The 21,464-nt window shown below is 39.8% G+C and overlaps 1 protein-coding gene across 1 annotated transcript in view; it reads right to left on the reverse strand.

Moving 5' to 3' along the window:
• LOC137420669 (uncharacterized) overlaps positions 1–21,464 on the reverse strand; it is a 100,253-nt gene that overhangs the window by 9,950 nt on the left and 68,839 nt on the right. Inside the window, exon 10 of the mRNA XM_078772429.1 lies at positions 17,092–17,197. Within this exon, the coding sequence (XP_078628555.1) occupies positions 17,092–17,197 (106 nt within the window). The remainder of the gene's footprint in view (positions 1–17,091; positions 17,198–21,464) is intronic.

Here is a 21,464-nt window from a genome sequence, read left to right on the forward strand (position 1 = left end):
TTTGGGTCAGAGAGGTCAAGCGTCGGAGATCCTGTTAGCTAGGGATGAGTTCTGACAGCTCAATGTTCTGACAGCTCACATGTCAGGTCGCAGATTTGTTATGACAGCTTTTCGCACTTTGTTATGACAGCCGACTGCATGTCCCAACGCGAGGTAAACCCCGCCGCGAACGCGAATAGAGCGGCGTGCAGGGAGTGTTGGGATTCGTGTGGAGGCACGAGGGTGCGCGCCAAGACGGGGGGCGGCGTGGCGTCGTCGCGTTGAAATGGTTGTGCCAGGTCGATCGGCGATCTCTGAATTTAAATCGGATTTTTGTCATGTGTGTTGTGAAATTAAACGTCTATCCGAGAATCCTGGCAATGTTCGTTTAACTAAAGTGTGGTACAAACCTGTGTTTCCGCCGTGCGGCTCCGTGGAAGTTTGGGTAGAGGGATATTGTGTGTTCAGACAGGAGCCGAGCGAGCCGCGAGTCACGGGTGTGCTGTATGAGATTTGCTCAGAGTGCTGGCGATAACTCGCCCACTCTCAGAGGAGGATGTGTGCCCAAATGCATTGTGGGTCATTTCGACTTTGCTGGATGTCGGACGTTCATGTCAGACGAGCCATGTCGGAATAGTGGCCGGCTGCGACATATATGCCAGGCAATGTCACAGGACGAATACGTTACTTATAAGATGGATTTTTATTTAAGATGGATTTATAAGATGGATAGATGGATGGATTTATTTAAGATGGCTAAAATAAACGATTTCAAGACAGAGTAATTAATTTCCGGAGCCAAGTTCCAACAGGAAGTCTTGTTCATACAGTAAGGTACAGTGCGGAGTGGCGGCTGGAAGATGCATCGATGCATTTGTGTTGACCAATTCGAAGTTTGACCTTTTAAAGTTTAGTTGACCTTTGTTCGAGATATGCAAGGGAAAGGTCAGAGGTAATTCACTAACCTTGGAAGAACGACAGGCGGAGTCAGTCTACAGGGTGTTGCTTTAACGACAGGATATATAGGACTTAAATCTGGAGAATATCGGGACATTATATTGTGGGTAAAACCAAAATCATGTACATAATTAGTGGACAGAGAATATCGAGTTTTTGTTGTTGTGGAAGCGTCAGTACGCTTGGAATTTAATTTAACCGGGCCGAGCGGTGGGGATTTGAGATGGATTTGAGTCACGTTAAATGGAGGACATTTGTGAGGATGAAGAGATGCAAGTAACGTGGATTAAATTGTGGTATCACGAGTTGGGTGCCAGAGATATTGTGGTTATTATAACTCACTGATTATAGGGGGCGCCGGGCGCACCGAGTACAGATCGGGTTGCATGATGGAGCACGCATGCATGGATTTTGGCTTTGCGAGGCTCCGGATAGAAATTGGCATTTCGATGCTGTGGATTATATTGTGCCTGCCCGGAAAGGGGATGTCCTGTGCTGGGGCTGGCGACATGCCTCTGTTATTTGTCTGTCTGTCGGTCTGATTGTAAGTCTTTGGTACTGGGAGGGCTAATTGAGTGCTTAGGCGTCATTGTTCCATGGAGGCAGGTCCGGGGGTTTTGGTCCAGCCTGCAAGGAGTCCAGGGGCTTGTTTTAGGGCTGGGTCGCCAAAAATGGGATGCTGTGCCCATCTGGATGTAAAATTATCCATCAAGGACGGGGAATAATGTGCAGTGTGATTGGGTAAGAGGTAAAGGCCATAAAACACCAACCCCATGAGGAACGAAATAAATGGAGAGATGTTGGGATCACATGATGGTTGGGATTGAAGAACAACCTACTGGGATTTCAAACCTGTGTTTGGGTCTGGGGCAACTGGGTGATGGGCAACAGTGTATGAGTGAGTAATTATGATCTGTTTAAGTGTAAGAGGCGGTGGAGAAGAAAGGGGTGATGAAAAGTTATTTGTTTTAGTGTGAAGTAGGTTGGTTGCTTATTTGTCACAGTAAGATGAGAGTTGTGTTTTTAAGCTTGGTCTTTGAATGAATTGTTGCTTGGAATGTGTTGATTGGAAAAGTGATTTCTGATCGCTGATCCGATCTGGTTTTGAATTGTTGATTTAATTTTGAATTGATTGGAGGTAATAAGGATTTGTGTTGATTTCCTGATTTGAGTTGATCTGGAAACAAAGACAGATGGGATTAATGTGTATATCAGGAACATTTTGGAAAAGAAATATGGATATATGACATTACTAAAATATAACCAAGCAATTGAGAGTTCTTGGGTTAATGGGATATAAATAAATGCATCTACAAGTTGATGGTTTATAAAAATTTAGTTCTGGATGATACTTAAACGATGAACAATGTTGGCAATATACAAAGAATGTGACTTGTTTTTTGGGGGGCAAAGTTATGAGTGGTTGTGGGCAAACGAAGATTAATTTAGATTTATCATAGTTAAGTTCGAGGAAGTTGATTTGAAGCCAGAATTTCATTTGGATGCCAGAAAGGAGAAAGGAGATGCTGAAAGCCAGAAAGGAGATGCTGTTGTCTACTCTGAATGACAGGTGGCGGTATCCAGGGCGCTGAGGAGTTTGTTCACGTTGTAAAGTTTGTTTATTTAGTTTGTTTATTGTAGAGAAGAGTGCTTTTGGGATTCCGGAGCCAGAGTGGATAATTTGAGAGTAGTAGGTGGTCCTTGTGGGCTTGGGAGTGAACTGATTTGGGTTTAATAGGCACAAGCTGGTCTAAACAGGGTGAGGAGGATGGTGTGATTGATGATGTCAAAGGAGGCGTTGAGGTGAGGAGAATGAAAATGTTGAGGTTGCCGGCATCAGAGGAGAGAAAAGGTCGCTGGTGATTTTGAGGAGAGCAGTTTCAGTACTGTGGCTGGAGCAGAATCCGGATTGGGATGTTTCATACAGGTTATTGGCAGAGTGGTGATGTTTGAGTTGAGTGGCCACAGCACGTTCCAAAACTTTTGACAGAAAGGGTAGGTTGGAGATGGGTCTGAAGTTATTTAGGGTGTCAGGGTTTAGTCCAGGGTTTTTCCAGAATGGGGGTGAAGTTTCACGAGTTTTTGGGGAAATCGGTATGTGAAGCTGGATTAAGTTGGAACTGCTTGATGAGCCATGGAGATGGATTGGGTTTTGTTGTTGGTTGTCTGGGTGTTCGGTTGTTGCATTGCCAAAGGTTTCTGTGTGGTGGACACACTCGTTGGCTGTTGTCTTGTGTGACGTGGATGGAGATGTATGTGGCTGCGTGTGGCTGCCTGGAGGGGAAGGCGGCTACAGTGGTTGATATTGGTTGTGGGTTGTCCGGGGTGCTTCGATTTGCATAAAGGGTGAAGATTGGGATATTACATTATTTTGAGTAAGTATTGGCATGAGTAATTACATAAGTAATTATGAGTTATTATGAGTAATTAGTGGTATGAGTATTAGTTATGAGTAAGTGATTATTTTAGTAAACTTACATGTTTCGCTGTGTTGTCGATCTGGGGACAAGCTAGTTTGATGGGTACCCTGGGGTCTTCGGCGTGTCTATGTGTTTGGCTGTCTGTCACACCGGACTCTTGAATGGGTTTTCATGAGACGAATTTCAGACATAACAGTGAGAATCTATTTTGAGCGAATCACAGTGGGTGAGGAAAACATTGTGTGTGACCAGACACCAGAACTGACCAGAATTGAAATTGGAAGTAGACCAGGTTATTTCTATTATTTGTTTATTCGTGAAAATAAATAAATAATAGGGGGAGGTTAATGGTGGTTTGTTTGTGTTAATGGAGGTTAATGGTGGTTTGTTTGTGTTAATTCTAGTTGAAACTCTCGCTGAAGTAATTTTCGTTTATTTTTATTTTTTGATTCGATTTGAGAGTTGAGATGATTGATTTTTTATTAATTTTATAATTTTATTTTTATTGATGTTGGAAACAGGTAATGGGATGCTGAGAGAAGGATTGAATTTAATTTGAATTGGACTGGATTAAATGGGATTGAATTTAAAAATTGAATATTGGATAAAATTGGATCCACTTGAAAAAAGTGGATTAGGAAATTGGAGAAAAGGTGTTCTATGAAACTATGAATTGAATGAATTGAATCTATGAATTGGAGACCTGTAGACCAGGCGCTCCCAGGAGACTTGTGGACCAGGTGTTCCACCAGAGGAAAAAGACCAGGTGTTCATGGAGCACTTCACCTGCAAGAACGCCTTGGAACCAAGGTGGAAGGGACCAGTCCAGGTGTTGCTGACTACACCAACGGCAGTCTTTTGCGAGGGCAAGACTTCGTGGATCCACGCCACGCACTGTAAGTTGGCCATACAAGCACCAGACACTACACCACAGCAACCACAGTAAGGATGGGCCTAATCATAGGTACAATACTATTGATGGCGACAGCAGCTAGGGGAAACTCCGATTCCAATAGATGCGAAAACGAAACCCGACACCTCACCGTAACATGGGGACAAAGAGTATCACTACCATGTTTCGAACAGAAAGCCCTGCACACAAATTGGGTGAACATAAATTGGCTAGCACTGTCGGCAGGGCCTGGACGCGTTGGCATGATACTACAAAAGCAACGAGAGTTCCGGGAAGACGGGCAAGCTAGCATTAAGACCTTGGCCCAACCAGGATACCAATGGGGAACCCCTGATTTTAAGCTACAAACACGCACGCGCCTAGAGAAAGGCATGACTATGCAGGTCCGGTGCAGCGTCTGGACCCCTGGCGCGGCCGGTGGCGAAAGGAACTACATACCATGCATCGAATACATACTCACGCCACAACCCCAGAATAAGGCCCCAAAGAAGGGTGAAAACACATATTGGAAAGTGGCCAGGGAAGTGGCAACAATTCAAAATAGGACACACTGCTGGTCGTGCATGCGCTTTCCCCAAGCAGGCACCACAGGAATACACATGATAGTGCTACCCTTGTCCCTCAATGACCTCTGCTCACAACCTATCGATTCCCCATGTTTAGTCACCACGCTGGAAAGAGAAGGGGTTGACAACGGCAAGAGTTGCAATCGACAATTTAATTATCGCCCGTCAATGATTGCCCATGTGGCCGAGAGGCCTGCCCCCGTCTGGGTCAAACCACAGAAAGGGAGGGTCTGCCTCCAGGGTTCCGGCCACTTGCGTATGGGAGAATCAGAATGCGCCTACACTCTCCCCGGGAAGCTGGGACAAGGGAGCTCGGGGATTACATTACGAATAGTACTGCAAGATAAACGCAACCACAACATAACGGCTATAACATTCTCTAGGGGGGTTAGTAGGATTAATGGGGTGGTAAAGGGACTCCAGTGCTTATCCACCCACCTGGTCCCACCCCATGGGACAATGTTTATATGCGGCGACAAGGCTTACCCCTATTTACCAAATAATTGGGGGGGCACATGTTATCTGGGTTCAGTCCTTCCTGACGTTGAGATACTGGATGAGCTAGACCCAAAGTCCTTGGACAGGCGTTATAAGAGGTCAGTCATGAACGAAGATGGAACCACTAAACTACACGGGAGTCTATGGGAAAAGGTGTTTGGTTTCTTCTTCCCAGGAGCGGGCACAGTCATGGATAGTTTCCGGATAGACAAATTGGCTTTGGCCCTAGAAAAGGTGGCAAACGACACCGCTACGGCTCATGACATACTATTGGATCGATCGGATCGCGCGCGAAAATTCTTATACATTTAGCTGGCTCACTGACTGGTTCCAGGGATGGACGGGCACCATAGTGAAGTGGTTATTGACCGCACTGGCTGTGATAATCGGGGTAGTAATTTGGGGGGCACTAATGAAATCTCTAGTCCTCCTCTGTATGAGAAAGTATTTTACAGGATGGAAAGTGAAAAAGCCGCCGACAACGACTATGGCTCTGACCACTGAGGCCGTCGACCTGAACGGGTCCTTCAACAAGGCAGTTGCGACCGGCGCTCCAGAAAATTGCATTGAATTTTGTGGCAACTGTGATACTTGTGTGGATCCCATGTGGGAACTGGCTGCTGCCTGTAACGGTGTATGTGATGACTGTGATACTTGTGCTATAAACCCCTTGCGTGTACTGGCTAACGCTGCTTATGTATTACAAGCTGACAGCTGCACGCCCCCTTCTGACCCAACTATGGATCTGATTGCGACACTGGGTCTGGCGGTCGAGGGACCCGACGTGGATATCCTAGACCCGCAAGCCGACCAGGCGCCCAAGGGAGACTTTGACATAAAGGAAGTCCCTCTCTTTTCTCCAAATGTTTTAAGTTCAAATGCTTCAAGTGAATCGGATTTTTACGCTCTGTACCCTGACCAGGAAATTGAGACACAAGATACTGACAATACTATGTATTCCCCAGAACAGCAGCACGTGAGGGACCTCATGGGCATGATCGTTGATTAACTTCGAAGATCTGCAAGGACTGGGTCTGCAAAGGGTGGGGGGAGCAAGTTCCGCAGGGGAGGTGATGGGCCCTCTGGCGGAGCAGAACCTCATCTGGACCAGACCTCTTCGTTGTGGATCCGAAACGTTAATGGACTTTCATGTTCTGAGCCCTCAGGCTCCGAGCACGCACCACACGACACGTTCGCCAAATGCACGGGCGAGGCGCTTTGGGCGCACGATATGCCCTTGGGAGATACCCGCATTACACAATTATTTTTTCAATACCCGCATTACACAATTATTTTTCAATAAAGCCCGATGTGGCACGTTGTCTCTTAAGATACTTTGTCTCGACGAGACAAGAGGAAGGAATGTCAAGTAGTAGATTTGTTATCTATCTATAATGCCAGTAATCTCTGTGTGTCTGTCTGTGTGTCTGTGACCGCTGTTTCTCGACAACCACGGGTCCGATATACTTGAAACTTGCCAGGTATATTGTTGGGGACCCGAGGATGTGCCTTTTCAAGGTTTGTAATTAATCGGACAAGTACCTACCGAGCTATGTCCAAAAAACGCTTCAACCAATCAGAGAGCAGCGAGCTATCACGTGTGCCGAACCGTTAATGCAATGCAAGCGTTAATGCGTTAATGCAAGGCTTTTCTTTTTTTCCCTCTTCTCTTTCTACTTTTCCTTGCGATTAAATTGCAAACAGCCAAAATACGTTGGCGCTAATTGAATAATTGGCCATTAACACTAAAATAATCGTAACTGCGATATGCCAACTTCCGGACAGTGCAGCCTTCCATGTTGTTGTTGTTTGCAGCAGCTGTTTGCAGCAAGGCAAGGCTTTTCAACTATGTTGCCGTTAAACTATGTTTTAAAACGAATTCAAACTGCGATTAAATTAAAACGATTCATCCTAACTGCGATTTGCGAACTTCCGGACAGTGACGACTTATCTTCCGGCAGCCAATCACAGAACGCTCTGTTGCGTAGGCGTGGCCGATGTCGATGTGAGACGAGCGGAGCTGAGCGCGTTACGAGCTGACCGCCATTACGGTACGTAATTCGATTTCTTATGCGCATTATTTCTCCCAATTCAGTCAGAGCGAAGGGCGGAAGCGAAGAGCGTTGCTTTTTTTGTTTACGGGCGTACGGGCGGGGTAGAGCGTACGGGTAGCGTTTTTTTTTTTTTTTGGCCACGGAACGGGCACCCACGTACGGGCAATGCCCTAGTTGCCTAAAGTTCAGTTATAGACGTTGGTTGCTAATGTGTTATGATTTAAATGTTGTCTAAAAATGCTATTTCATAAAGTTAATAAAGGGTTTTTGCTTCGTTTTAGTTTTGGATGAGAAAAGGCTCGCTGAGGTCATGCTGAACAAATTGTATACGTGTGCTTTTTTCGAGGCTGGTCGTAAAACCACGCCCACATGCGCTTGTTTTTGCGTAATGCTAGTAGAATGACATGATCGTTAACCATATATATTTTGTTTTAATCACAGCAACGCATGACTCTGTATAAACATGCTTTGGATTACTCATGTACACAAACCCATAAAATATATGGGTTTGTTTGGCTAAGCATACACTCTCCTCTTTGTGAGTTACATTTCTGTTTTCTCGGAGCCCAGAGAAACATTTGGTCCAAATGATAAGGAAGGGCTGACTCCCCCGAATGATAACGGTGGGAGGGACTCTCGCCAGTCGCTTCGTTCTCTCGGAGATTTTCTGATAATCGTATTCGTATATAAGTGAATGAGAATCAATGTGTTTTCAGGAAGGCTTGACTTGGCATGTTCTTGCTGTAGCTTGCTGTAGATGTCTTGTCTCCTCCGGATCTGTATAAGTTGGCTTTAATAAACTGCGCCATTCCAGGCTATTGTGGACTTCTTTTGCAAACGAAGAGCTGATTCTTCACATATAGATATATATATATATATATATATATATATATACACACACTGTACATATACCCTATATAAACTGTGTGTGCATATATATATCCTGTACATAAACTGTATATATATATGTACAGTATATATATATATATATATATATATATATATATATATATACTGTACATATACTGTATATAGACTGTACATATACTGTATGTATATATACTGAATGTGCACTGTATATATACTGTACATGTGATATATATACTGTACTGGATGTATATACTGTACACGTACTGTATATATATACATATATATATACTGTACACATATATATATATATATATATATATATATATATATATATATATATATATATATATATACTGTACATGTACTGTACGCATATATATATATACTGTACATGTACTGTATGCATATATATATACTGTACATATACTATAATATATATATACTGTACATATACTAATATATATATATATACTGTACATGTACTGTATGCATATATATATATATATATATATATATACTGTACATGTACTATTATATATATATACTGTACATATACTATTATATATATATACTGTACATATACTACATATATATATATATATATATATATATATATATATATATATATATATATATATATATATATATATATATATATACTGTACATGTACTGTATGCATATATATATATACTGTACATGTACTGTATGCATATATATATACTGTACATATACTATTATATATATATATATATATATTTATTTTTTTTAAATTTATTTATATATATATATATATATATATATATATATATATATATATATATATATATAATCGGGAGATTGAATAAGACGCGGACGTAGCTTCAGGGCTTCGATCTTTAATTCGACAAGCTTTCGACCAACAAAGGTCTTCTTCTGAGTCTACAAAAACAGCAGGCATGTATATCAGTCAAGTGTGTATGGTGATGTGTGTGAGATGTGTGATGTGAGTAAAAAATTGCATACAGAAGGGAGAGCCACGCCAAAGTTCACTCACCGGCCCCAAGTTCAACGGAAGTGAAGCGCAGCTTACAGTTACGGTTTGCGTTACATTTCCGGTGCACGTGTATATACAAATATAGGGATACATACATACATAAACATACAAGCATATATTCATATGCCATTTATATTCATATAATATATTTATATATTTATATAAATGACATACAAAGGTAGAATGAATGAATGGGTGAATGAATGAATGAATGAATGAATGAATGAATGAATGGGTTACGGTTAACAATTTGATTGGGTTGATGTAGGAACATGCTTTAATCATCAAAATTTATGCCATGAGGGATTTTTGTCCGAAGTTTATGTATCCAAAAGGACTCACGTTTCAGAATCGTGGTGTGTGATCGATTTGTGATTGATTCAATGGCAGAGATCTGAATGTCATTTATAGAGTGATCCGGTTGATTAAAGTGTATCGTGTAAGGTAGAGATTTGCCCTGACTGGTGTGGAAGTTATTGATTTCTGACCGGGTGTTATTAAATCGTGTGTAGAGTGTATTCTCAGTTTTTCCAACATATTGTTTGTTGCACTTTTGGCAAGTGATTAGGTATATGACCCATGTAGATTTGCAGTTCATATAGGAGGTGATGGGGAATTTTTGTCCAGTGCTAGAACTACAAAATTTGTTTCCTTCTAGTAAATGCTTGTGAATAATACATTTTTTTGCTGTGCATTTATAGAAGCCAGGGATCCTAGTTTCTTTGTTGTGGGGCTGTGGGTGCTTTGCTTTTACCAAGAGGTCCCTGAGTGTCCGACCACGTCGAAATGATGTCAGTGGAGGTTGAGGAAATGTGGTGCCGAGTGTTTCTGATTGATGGAGGAGAGGAAGGGCCTTATTCAGAATACTTGGCAATTGGGATGAGGTAGCAGAGTAGGTGGTTACCAGTGGGACACGGTTAGTTGCAGGTTTGGGTTTGTAAGTCAGAAGGTCTGCTCTCGGTATGCGTTTTGCTCGGGTTATTGCTTCTTTCACAGAGTGAGGGTCATAGTTTCTTGCAATGAAGTGTGTTTCTAATTGGCAGAGAGAAGTTTCTTCTGCCATTTTTGTTGAGCAAATGCGTCTTACTCTGAGTGCTTGACTGTATGGTATGCTTGCAATTGTATGTTTAGGATGAGATGAAGAAGGGAGAAGGTAAGAGTGAGTGTCTGTTGGTTTGGTGTATAGTTCTGTTTCGAGTCTGTTATTTTGAAGCGTGAGTGATGTGTCTAGAAAGTGAACTTCGGACTGTGAGCTGTCGAATGTGAACTTGATGGTCGGATGAATCAAATTTAATTCATTTTGGAATTGGGTGAGACTACGGGGGGATTTTGACCAGATGAACTGGATGTCATCAATATAACGTACCCAGGATTTTTCCAAGATTCCGTGATGAGGTTGTGCATTGATCTTGGCCTCTATCATTCCCATGAAGATGTTAGCGTACGATGGTGCAACAGGGGTACCCATAGCGGTACCTTGAGTTTGAATGTAATGTTGTCCGTTGAATTGGAAATTATTCAGTTTGAGTGTCAGTTCTAATAGGCGCATAAGGTCTTGAGTAGGTGGTATTGGGACTTGTCGTGTATCGAGGGCTTTGCGGCATGCAGACAGGCCTTCTGAATGTGGAATATTAGTGTAGAGGGATGTAACATCTGCTGTGACCAAAATGGTTTGGGAGTTGAAAGGTGAGTATATTCTGTTCAATCCTTGGATGTGGGTCAGAAAACTGGTTGTGTCCTTGAGGTATGAGGAGAGCTTCAACACGAGAGGACGTAAATGACAGTCAACAAATTTTGATATTAGAACAGTTGGACATGTGCAGCCAGATATGATTGGTCTACCTGGATTGTTTACCTTGTGTACTTTAGGGAGAAAATAAAGGTTAGGGCAATGAGGATCTTTCGGAACCAAGCGAGATTTGATGGTTTTATCCACCTGAATAGAATCTACTACCTGTTTAACCTCTTCAAGATGTAGAAGGGTAGGGTCGGATGGGAGCCCTTTGTAAGTATCACTATGTAGTTGACGATTACCTTCTGCAACGTAATCGGCAGTCGACATAATGACAATGGCAGTACCTTTATCTGCTGGCTTTATGACTATCTTTTCATTATTTTGGAGATTGTGAAGTGCTCGTCGCTCTGCCTTTGTAAGATTGTCCTTATGTCTGGAAGAATTATATTTTTGTGCCACCTTTTCAATTTCATTGCTCACTTGTTCCATATAGACATGTAGATATGGATTGTCAACACGTGGTGTCCAGGTGCTTTTTGGTTTAGGTAAAGTGAGTTGTGGTGTATTAGTATCGGTGTATGTGATTGTATGCGTGGTTGTTGGTGTTTGTTGTGGCGTTGATGGTGCTGGGTGTACTTTAGCAAAGTGTGCCTTTAATGTCATTCGCCTACAGAAATCTTTTAAATCTTCTTTCAATTGTAATTGGTCTATTTGTGGAGCGATTGGGCAAAATTTTAAACCCTTAGAGAGCAGGTTTATTTCCGCCTCACTGAGGGAATGATTGGAAAGATTGATGATCCCGAGTTTAGGTAGATCTACAAGTTTGGTTGCAGTAGAAGTTATATTGTTGTTGGTTTGACTATTTTCAACCTCAGCTGTGTTCATTTCCATGGAGGAACGGTTCTGAATGTAATGATGTCTGCGGTTTGTGTATTGTTTTTTACGATAATGTCGATTTTTGTGTTTATGCTGAAGTTGGTCAGAAGTGGTTTGAGAAGTGGTTGGAAGTGGTTGGAGTGGTTGGAGATGGAGTGGTTGAAGTGGTGGAGAGGTGGTTGGAAGTGGTTGGTCAGAAGTGGTTGGAGAGAAGTGGTTGGGAGTGGTGGTTGGAGTTACCTGGTTATTGTTTGCAATGGGTGTATTCTCTTGAGATGGTTTTATATGCTTGCATAACATTTCATCACGTTTAAGTTTCCCTTCCTTAACTTTAACAATGTCGTGTTTAGCAGCCATTAGCTTATCATTGAATGAGCACATTATGTGGTGGTATTGTTCAGGATTCATATTCTTCCACATCTTCTCCTTCTTTTGGCTGATGTTCTCATTCAATTTGATTAATTTTATTTTTACTTGTGTTATTACAATCTCCAGTAGTTGTTGAGCAGTGTTCCATAGCAGTAGATTCCAACGCGCAGTGATGACGTCATCATTGGTTCGAGTTGCGAAGCAAGATCGTTTTTTAATGAGGAGACCTTTAGGTACGATCCCTCGTTGTTTATATTCGTTTAGGTAAGTGAAGTGTAGTTCATGTCTTTGTCTTTTTTGCATCAATCGTTGAAGTTCATTGATCGTGGTGGTCAGGTATATATATATGTTTTTGTAGACTCAGAAGAAGACCTTTGTTGGTCGAAAGCTTGTCGAATTAAAGATCGAAGCCCTGAAGCTACGTCCGCGTCTTATTCAATCTCCCGATTATTTATTCAATGCAAATGAGACGCCCTGCTCGTACTGTGGAGTTTCTACTATTTCTCACAGTTATATATATATATATATATATATATATATATATATATACTATATATATACTATATATATATATATATACTTAGGATGAAGGTATCTTAATATAATGGAGCTGATAGGTGTATGGATATATATGCCATATATATATATATATATATATGGCATATATATCCATACACCTATCAGCTCCATTATATTAAGATACCTTCATCCTAAGTTCATATATTTTGACCAATTTTTAGAATCATTTTCCTTAGCTCTTTCACGAGCCTCGATCTTGTATACAAAAAAACAAACAAAAAAAAAAAAACTCGTGTCTGGAATGTCAACCATTCAGGAATAAGGTCAGGTGTAGTTTGTTTCCGTATGATTAAAGTGTGAGCGGACTTTAAATTATTCAGCGGTGAGGGTTAAAACCAACATAAATCAATGTTTGAAACTGCTTTCTGACTTGTTGACTTCTTCATTGCCTGACATTTTTATTTCTCACTATCACACCCACAGCTCACACAAACGACTTGAATTAAATCAAAATATTCACATAAAACTTGCTCATCTTGTTTGCTTGCAGCTTTACTCTCATTGTTTGTAATCTCCTTTAGTAGATGTCACAGAGTCAAAGGAGCCCTTTGGGTGACGGAAGTGTCCCCTTCTTTTTACTGCATCATGTTTGAGGACCAATTTGTGATGATTTCGCTATTTAGCACCACAACATGTTCCATTCTCATCTCTTTGGTACAAAGGCTCGTCCAAGGATCGGAGCCTTCATTTGTAGTTTGCATGGTGTAATATTTCCCGCTATAGATTTCAGAATCTCAATGAGGTTCTGCTTTACTATTCCCGTTTCTCTTACTAACACTGGTACATTGTTTGCACTCCTCAGCTTTCAAATTCTCTCGACTTCGTTTCTTAGATCTCGGTATTTCGATATATTTTTTTCAAACATCCATTTTATTTAGGCTTAAGGCATTGGTAATTGACATCCCAATTAGCAATGCCGTCCTTTCATTTTTATACTGATGACGTATCTGATGACTATGTCCGGTCCATGTGCTCGTTTGTGACATTTGCTCTTCGTTCACGTTTCCAGGGTTTTTCTGGCGTTGGAATATTGAAGTTTTTGAACATGTACCAGTAGATAACTTTGCACACACTTCTGCCTTTCTGTGAACAGTTGTTCTGACATTTTATTTCCAGCCCCAGAGGGTAATGGTGGGTGGCTTTCTGTTTCAACATTGCAGAACTTACACTTGTTCAATCGACCCAGTCCTACAATTTTATTAAAGCCATTGGTGTAGCTACATAATATCTTAATATCTCAGCAATATATCTCAAACATAAAGTTTATTTGTTAATTTTAAATTTGACATGATAATTCATTTTTCAAAGTGGCAAAGCTCATATTTTGTAAACCATGTGGTCACACAAAAACATTACTTTTATGAAACTTTTCACAGTCAAAAATAAAAAATAATTTGACATGATATTGCAAACACTTAACATAACATGTTTTCTTCAAGTTGCATAATAATGGATAACTTGCACTACAAAGACCTGGATTTAATTCCAAAGCCAATTTGCAATTGATGGGAAATGCCTACAAATATGTTTGAGACAGTCAGGGTTATTAAACAATGATCGTCCACATTTACGATATCGCAAAGGTATGTGTAGATGATCAAATTTTGCAATTTATCTGAACATACTATTTCATGAAAACTACAGTTTATGGAACAAAGGACAATTTTTATTGAGAATTTAATCCATCAGCTTCCACATGGAAAACTTTTATCAACCACTTGTTGAATTAAAAGGTTGTTTATATTTGAAATATGCCTCCGCATAGTACCACAACGGGTAGATGCCCTCTTTCACTGTCCTAAAAATAAACAAGTTTGATTGAAATCCCTTCAGCTGTTTTCAAGTATCACATTTTCACCAGCCATGACATGTTTCACATTGATCGGTGAAGCAGTTTCAGAGAGAGAAGGGATTTTTTTTAAATATCGGCTCTCAAACTAATATGGCTGCCATACCACGTGAAATATGACCTTTAAAAATGTACACTCTGCATATGTATGGGTAGGGGATCATGTTTGTGAAGTTTTGTGTTGATCGGATAAGGTTCGTTTTTCTATCCAAGATGGCTGCCATACCACGTGAAATATGACCTTTAAAAATGTAAACTCTGCATATGTATGGGTAGGGGGTCATGTTTGTGAAGTTTCTTGTTGATCAGATAAGGTTCGTTTTTCTATCCAAGATGGCTGCCATACCACGTGAAATATGACCTTTAAAAATGTAAACGCTGCATATGTATGGGTAGGGGATTACGTTTGTGAAGTTTCGTGTTGATCGGATAAGGTTCATTTTTCAATCCAAGATGGCTACCAAACCACGCGACCTACGACATCATCATTTTCAATATGCAACAATGGTGTTCGATGATATTTGTAAAATTTCACATCGATAGGGTAAGCGGTTTCAGATATAATTATTCAATAATTTCCTTCAATTCAACATAGCTGCCAAACCATGTGACCTATGATGTCAAAAATTTAATATTTCAATACAAATAGGTCAGAGATCATGTGCATGCAATGTCAGATTTTTAGGATAAGGCATTCAATTAAAACATTTTGGCTGGTATACCACTTTACCTATGATGTCGTCATTATCATGCTTTTGTTCCCCATTGGGAGTACTTGACAATGTGCCAAGTTTCAAATTTTTCCATTCAGTGGTTTTCGAGAAATATTTTTTTAATTATTTGCATTTAATCCAAGATGGCTGCCATACCACGTGACCTATGACGTCACAATTATCATAAAAACATTTTTCATGGGTGTCATTCCTACCCTGAAAGTTTAGTCTCAATCGGACATGTGGTTGCTGTGAAAAAACTAGGCTTAGGACAACGAACGGACGGGCAACCCGAAAGCAATGCCTCCGCCCCCGATAAATGGTATATAAACCACACAGTGTACACAATCCAGCAGTAACATAATGAATGCATGTGTACTTTTGAATAACCTTTAAAATTTTGGATACATAGTCGACGCTTGTGGAAGAGCTCGTACTATTACACTGAACAGATTAGGATGCAACAGGACAAAAGGAACAGCAGAGAGAGAGAGAGGGGAAAACAGCAACAGCAGAGTTGATGGCGTTGATAGAAAGCCATGATCTCCATCTTGGAAAACTTGGACAAACAATGGGTGTGGGGAGGAATGGGGGAAGGAGAGGATGCATAGAGTGGACAAGGATTGATACAGAAGGAAACTCTCAGGAGGGAAAACTGGAAATTTGGAAGGAGGAGGGATTGGGGTGTGGTTGAGGGGAGAGTTGACGAGGGTATAAAAGATCATGCTTTTAGATTTGGGATGATCTGAGATGGTGGTGAACAGTTGTCCTGAAGATCTGGAGGGAAGAATGAGATTGAAGAGAATGTGGAAGTTGGTTCCACAGGTGGGAAAAAAGAAGAACAAATGCGTGGAGGTGAGGAGTGATCCTGGATTTAGGTAGTTGTAGTTTCACCAAAAGGGGGTTGATGGTGGGACTATGTGAGCCCTGCAGAAACTTGGGGGGAGAGGGGGCAAAGCACGGAAAGAGTGGAAGGTGCAAAACCAGAAAAGAGGTGGTGAAAGACGGAGAGACCACCAAAATGGATTTAGATTATTGTGACCAAATATGGATTTAGATGAGCACACATTATCGAGGATCCATTATAGTTGCAGTTGAATGAATCGGCTAAGTGTAAGTGCAGGTATTTTCTTGCCATGATATTTTCCAGGTTGGTACGGGCTGACAAGATGGCCTCGAGGTCTCCACACCCGCCTCGAAGCTGTCTAGCCTGGGTTTGAATCCTGACCCAGCTATACACTGTCAGTTTGGTGTTTCACAGACTGGTGATTCATCAATGTGTGTGCCGTCCCTCGGATAGACGTTAAACATTCCTTCCCGAACTAAGCGAATGTCAGGCCTGGCCAGCCGGTTCGTGAATGACTTGGGCCAAGCTTCCCCCGGCTGACCCCACAAAGTGAGATAAGTGGCCGTTAAAAAACAACAACAACATATTTTCCAGGTTGGCACCAAGCAATACAAAACAAAAGTATATGTACTGGAAGACATCTTGAAGATGTTTCTATAAGTCGGCCTCTAATTTTGAGCTACAGACCCTTTCCACCCTGTGACATCTGCTGAAGGATATCCACCATACAGTGAAGTAGGAACTCCAGTCTACTTCCTGAGGGAGCCTCCTAGCTCCCCCAAAATTTCAGTAAGCACTGCCACATAAACTGTTACAATATGAGAAGAAGCACCTGCTCCATAAGGTCATGCATCTTGCGGGACTGGGAGGCAAGGAGACCATGAAGCCGTTGGTTCCTTTGTCGCACCGTATCCAATTCTCGTTGTAGCACCTGGCAGCTGTTTGGGAGTGTGAATCCAACGGAAGCGAGAAAGAACAATGATTTGGTCTCACTTTCTTAGTCTTCAACACAGTCAGCAGCTCCAAGCAGGTTTTAGACAAGCCATTGCAGTTTATTGTACTTTTTCACTTTGTCATCTGCAAAAAATTGTATTGATGATCATTTGCATGCAGAAAAGTGACGTTATCATCTGAAAGTTTGAACAAGATAACGTTTTTTAAAAAACGGTCGAATAAGAATTTGAAACATTTTGTTCAGGATAATTTTGCGATTTAATGAAGTTGTTATTCTCATATGGGGTGGGAAGAGGGGGCATTAGGAATGTCACATGTAATGTCATTAAGAATGTCATATGTAATGTCATTAGAAATGTCATATGTAATGTCATTTGGAATGTCACATGTAATGTCAAATGTAGTGTCATGAGGAATGTTACATGTAATGTCATTACTCATTAGGAATGTCACATGTAATGTCATTAGGAATGTCACATGTAATGTCATTAGAAATGTCATATGTAATGTCATTTGGAATGTCATATGTAATGTCATTTGGAATGTCATATGTAATGTCATTAGGAATGTCACATGTAATGTCATTAAGAATGTCACATGTAATGTCATTAGGAATGTCGCATGTAATGTCATTAAGAATGTCACATGTAATGTCATTAAGAATGTCACATGTAATGTCATTAGGAATGTCACATGTAATGTCAAATGTAGTGTCATGAGGAATGTTACATGTAATGTCATTAGAAAGGTCACATGTAATGTCATTAGGAATGTCACATGTAACGTCAAATGTAGTGTCATGAGGAATGTCACATGTAGTGTCATGAGGAATGTCACATGTAATGTCATTAGGAATGTCATTAGGAATGTTAAATGTAATGTCTTTAGGAATGTCACATGTAATGTCAAATGTAGTGTCATGAGGAATGTTACATGTAATGTCATTAGAAATGTCACATGTAATGTCATTAGGAATGTCACATGTAATGTCAAATGTAGTGTCATGAGGAATGTTACATGTAATGTCATTAGAAATGTCACATGTAATGTCATTAGGAATGTCACATGTAATGTCAAATGTAGTGTCATGAGGAATGTTACATGTAATGTCATTAGAAAGGTCACATGTAATGTCATTAGGAATGTCACATGTAACGTCAAATGTAGTGTCATGAGGAATGTCACATGTAGTGTCATGAGGAATGTCACATGTAATGTCATTAGGAATGTCATTAGGAATGTTAAATGTAATGTCTTTAGGAATGTCAAATGTAATGTCATTAGGAATGTCACATGTAATGTCATTAGAAATGTCACATGGAATGTCACATGGAATGTCATTAGAAATGTCAAATGTAATGACATGAGGAATGTCAAATGTAATGTCATTAGGAATGTTAAATGTAGTCATTAGGAATGTCTCATGTTTATGCCATTAGGAATGTTAAATGTCATGTCATTAGGAATGTTAAATGTAATGTCATTAGGAATGTCACATGTAATGTCATTAGGAATGTCAGATGTAATGTCATTAGGAATGTCACATGTAATGTCATGAGGAATGTCACATGTAATGTCATTAGGAATGTCAAATGTAATGACATGAGGAATGTCAAATGTAATGTCATTAGGAATGTTAAATGTAGTCATTAGGAATGTCTCATGTTTATGCCATTAGGAATGTTAAATGTCATGTCATTAGGAATGTTAAATGTCATGTCATTAGGAATGTCAAATGTAATGTCATTAGGAATGTCACATGTAATGTCACATGTAATGTCATGAGGAATGTCACATGTAATGTCATTAGGAATGTCACATGTAATGTCATAAGGAATGTCACATGTAATGTCATTAGGAATGTCAGATGTAATGTCATTAGGAATGTCACATGTAATGTCATGAGGAATGTCACATGTAATGTCATTAGGAATGTCAAATGTAATGACATTAGGAATGTCAAATGTAATGTCATGAGGAATGTTAAATGTAGTCATTGGGAATGTCACATGTAATGTCATTAGGAATGTTAAATGTAATGTCATTAGGAATGTCACATGTAATGTCATTAAGAATGTTAAATGTAATGTCATTGGGAATGTCACATGTAATGTCATTAGGAATGTCACATGTAATGTCATTAGGAATGTCAGATGTTATGTCATTAGGAATGTCAAATGTAATGTCATTAGGAATGTGAAATGTAATGTCATTAGGAATGTCACATGTAATGTCATAAGGAATGTCACATGTAATGTCATTCGGAATGTCACATGTAATGTCATTAGGAATGTTAGATGTTATGTCATTAGGAATGTCAAATGTAATGTCATTAGGAATGTCACATGTAATGTCATGAGGAATGTAAAATGTAATGACATTAGGAATGTCAAATGTAATGTCATTAGGAATGTTAAATGTAATGCCAAATGTAGTGTAATTAGGAATGTCACATGTAATGTCATTAGGAATGTCACATGTAATGTCACATGTAATGTCACATGTAATGTCACATGTAATGTCACATGTAATGTCACATGTAATATCATGAGGAATGTAAAATGTAATGACATTAGGAATGTCAAATGTAATGTCATTAGGAATGTTAAATGTAATGTCATTGGGAATGTCACATGTAATGTCATTAGGAATGTTAAATGTAATGTCATTAGGAATGTCAAATGTAATGTTATTAGGAATGTCATTCGGAATGTTAAATGTAATGTCATTCGGAATGTTAAATGTAATGTTAAATGTAATGTCATTCGGAATGTTAAATGTAATGTTAAATGTAATGTCATTCGGAATGTCAAATGTAATGTCATTAGGAATGTCACATGTAATATCATGAGGAATGTAAAATGTAATGACATTAGGAATGTCAAATGTAATGTCATTAGGAATGTTAAATGTAATGTCATTGGGAATGTCAAATGTAATGTTATTAGGAATGTCATTCGGAATGTTAAATGTAATGTCATTCGGAATGTTAAATGTAATGTTAAATGTAATGTCATTCAGAATGTCAAATGTAATGTCATTAGGAATGTCATTAGGAATGTTAAATGTAATGTTAAATGTAATGTCATTCGGAATGTCAAATGTAATGTCATTGGGAATGTCATTAGGAATGTTAAATGTAATGTTAAATGTAATGTCATTAGGAATGTCACACATAATGTCATTAGGAATGTCAAAAGGAATGTCAAATGTAATGTCATTAGGAATGTCACATGGAATGTCACATGTAATGTCATTAGGAATGCAATGTCAAAGCAGCTTGACTCAACCTGGAGAGGAATTTAGAATTTGACCAGGATAAGGGCACACATGATGGTATTCCGGTCTATAAAGTTTCCGTGGAATGTTTAACAAGCAAATGTTCAGAGACAGCACAACAAGCTCGACTCATTGATGCAAAAGCACAATCAATACCCTCTAAAAGAAAGCAAAGTCATCGATCCAACAACTTGATTGGATTTTGCTGAAAATCTGGATACGGACCCAGATCCGAGATTTGTAAAAGCGATTCTTTACCATTGAGTGATCGGGCCAAAAACTATACATAACATGATATTTCTAAAAGTTGCGGATGGATTATGACAAAATGTGGTGAATGAGTTGGGTAGATGACGATGACAAGCCAATTCGATTTTGGGTCATATCCGGATGCGAATCCAGGATATCAGTGGGACACAAAAAAAACTGTTCACCCTGGTGCCGTTCTTGCTGTAAAATGAAATCACAATGTTGCTTTTGTAAGATACAATTTTAAGGTCTGCAGCTTTTATCAGTTAAAGTCAGACAACCAAAATCCTCCAGTCAGCAGTTTATACCATCCTGGAGCAACAGACAAACATAACAGTTAGTGCACCACCCACACCAATCGCAATGCTACTCTTCACACATACATATATTTTGTAGCTATGATGTCTAAGGAGCTGGCAATGATCAGCACGAAAAGACATTCGGACAATACATCATTTAACGCCCAATTCCAATCCGGACTCCCAGCATCACAATGCAACAGCTCAGTAACTCCAACCAGGCCCAGCTGTCTTGTCCTTGCTCAATAACATCGTCAAAGAAGCAAACATTGACTGGATCGATTATAAGTTATTGTGCATTCATTCTGTCCAAGGCCAAATAATTACGGTCAAAAGCAGAACTTGCCACCAACGCAATGTAAGGAATTGAGAATTGCGACACGATGTCATTCCAGACACGGGAATGAAAACGACGAACGGTTTA

Source organism: Myxine glutinosa, chromosome 2 (genome assembly GCF_964187855.1).
Source record: "Myxine glutinosa chromosome 2, kmMyxGlut1.1, whole genome shotgun sequence".
NCBI lineage: Eukaryota > Metazoa > Chordata > Myxini > Myxiniformes > Myxinidae > Myxine > Myxine glutinosa.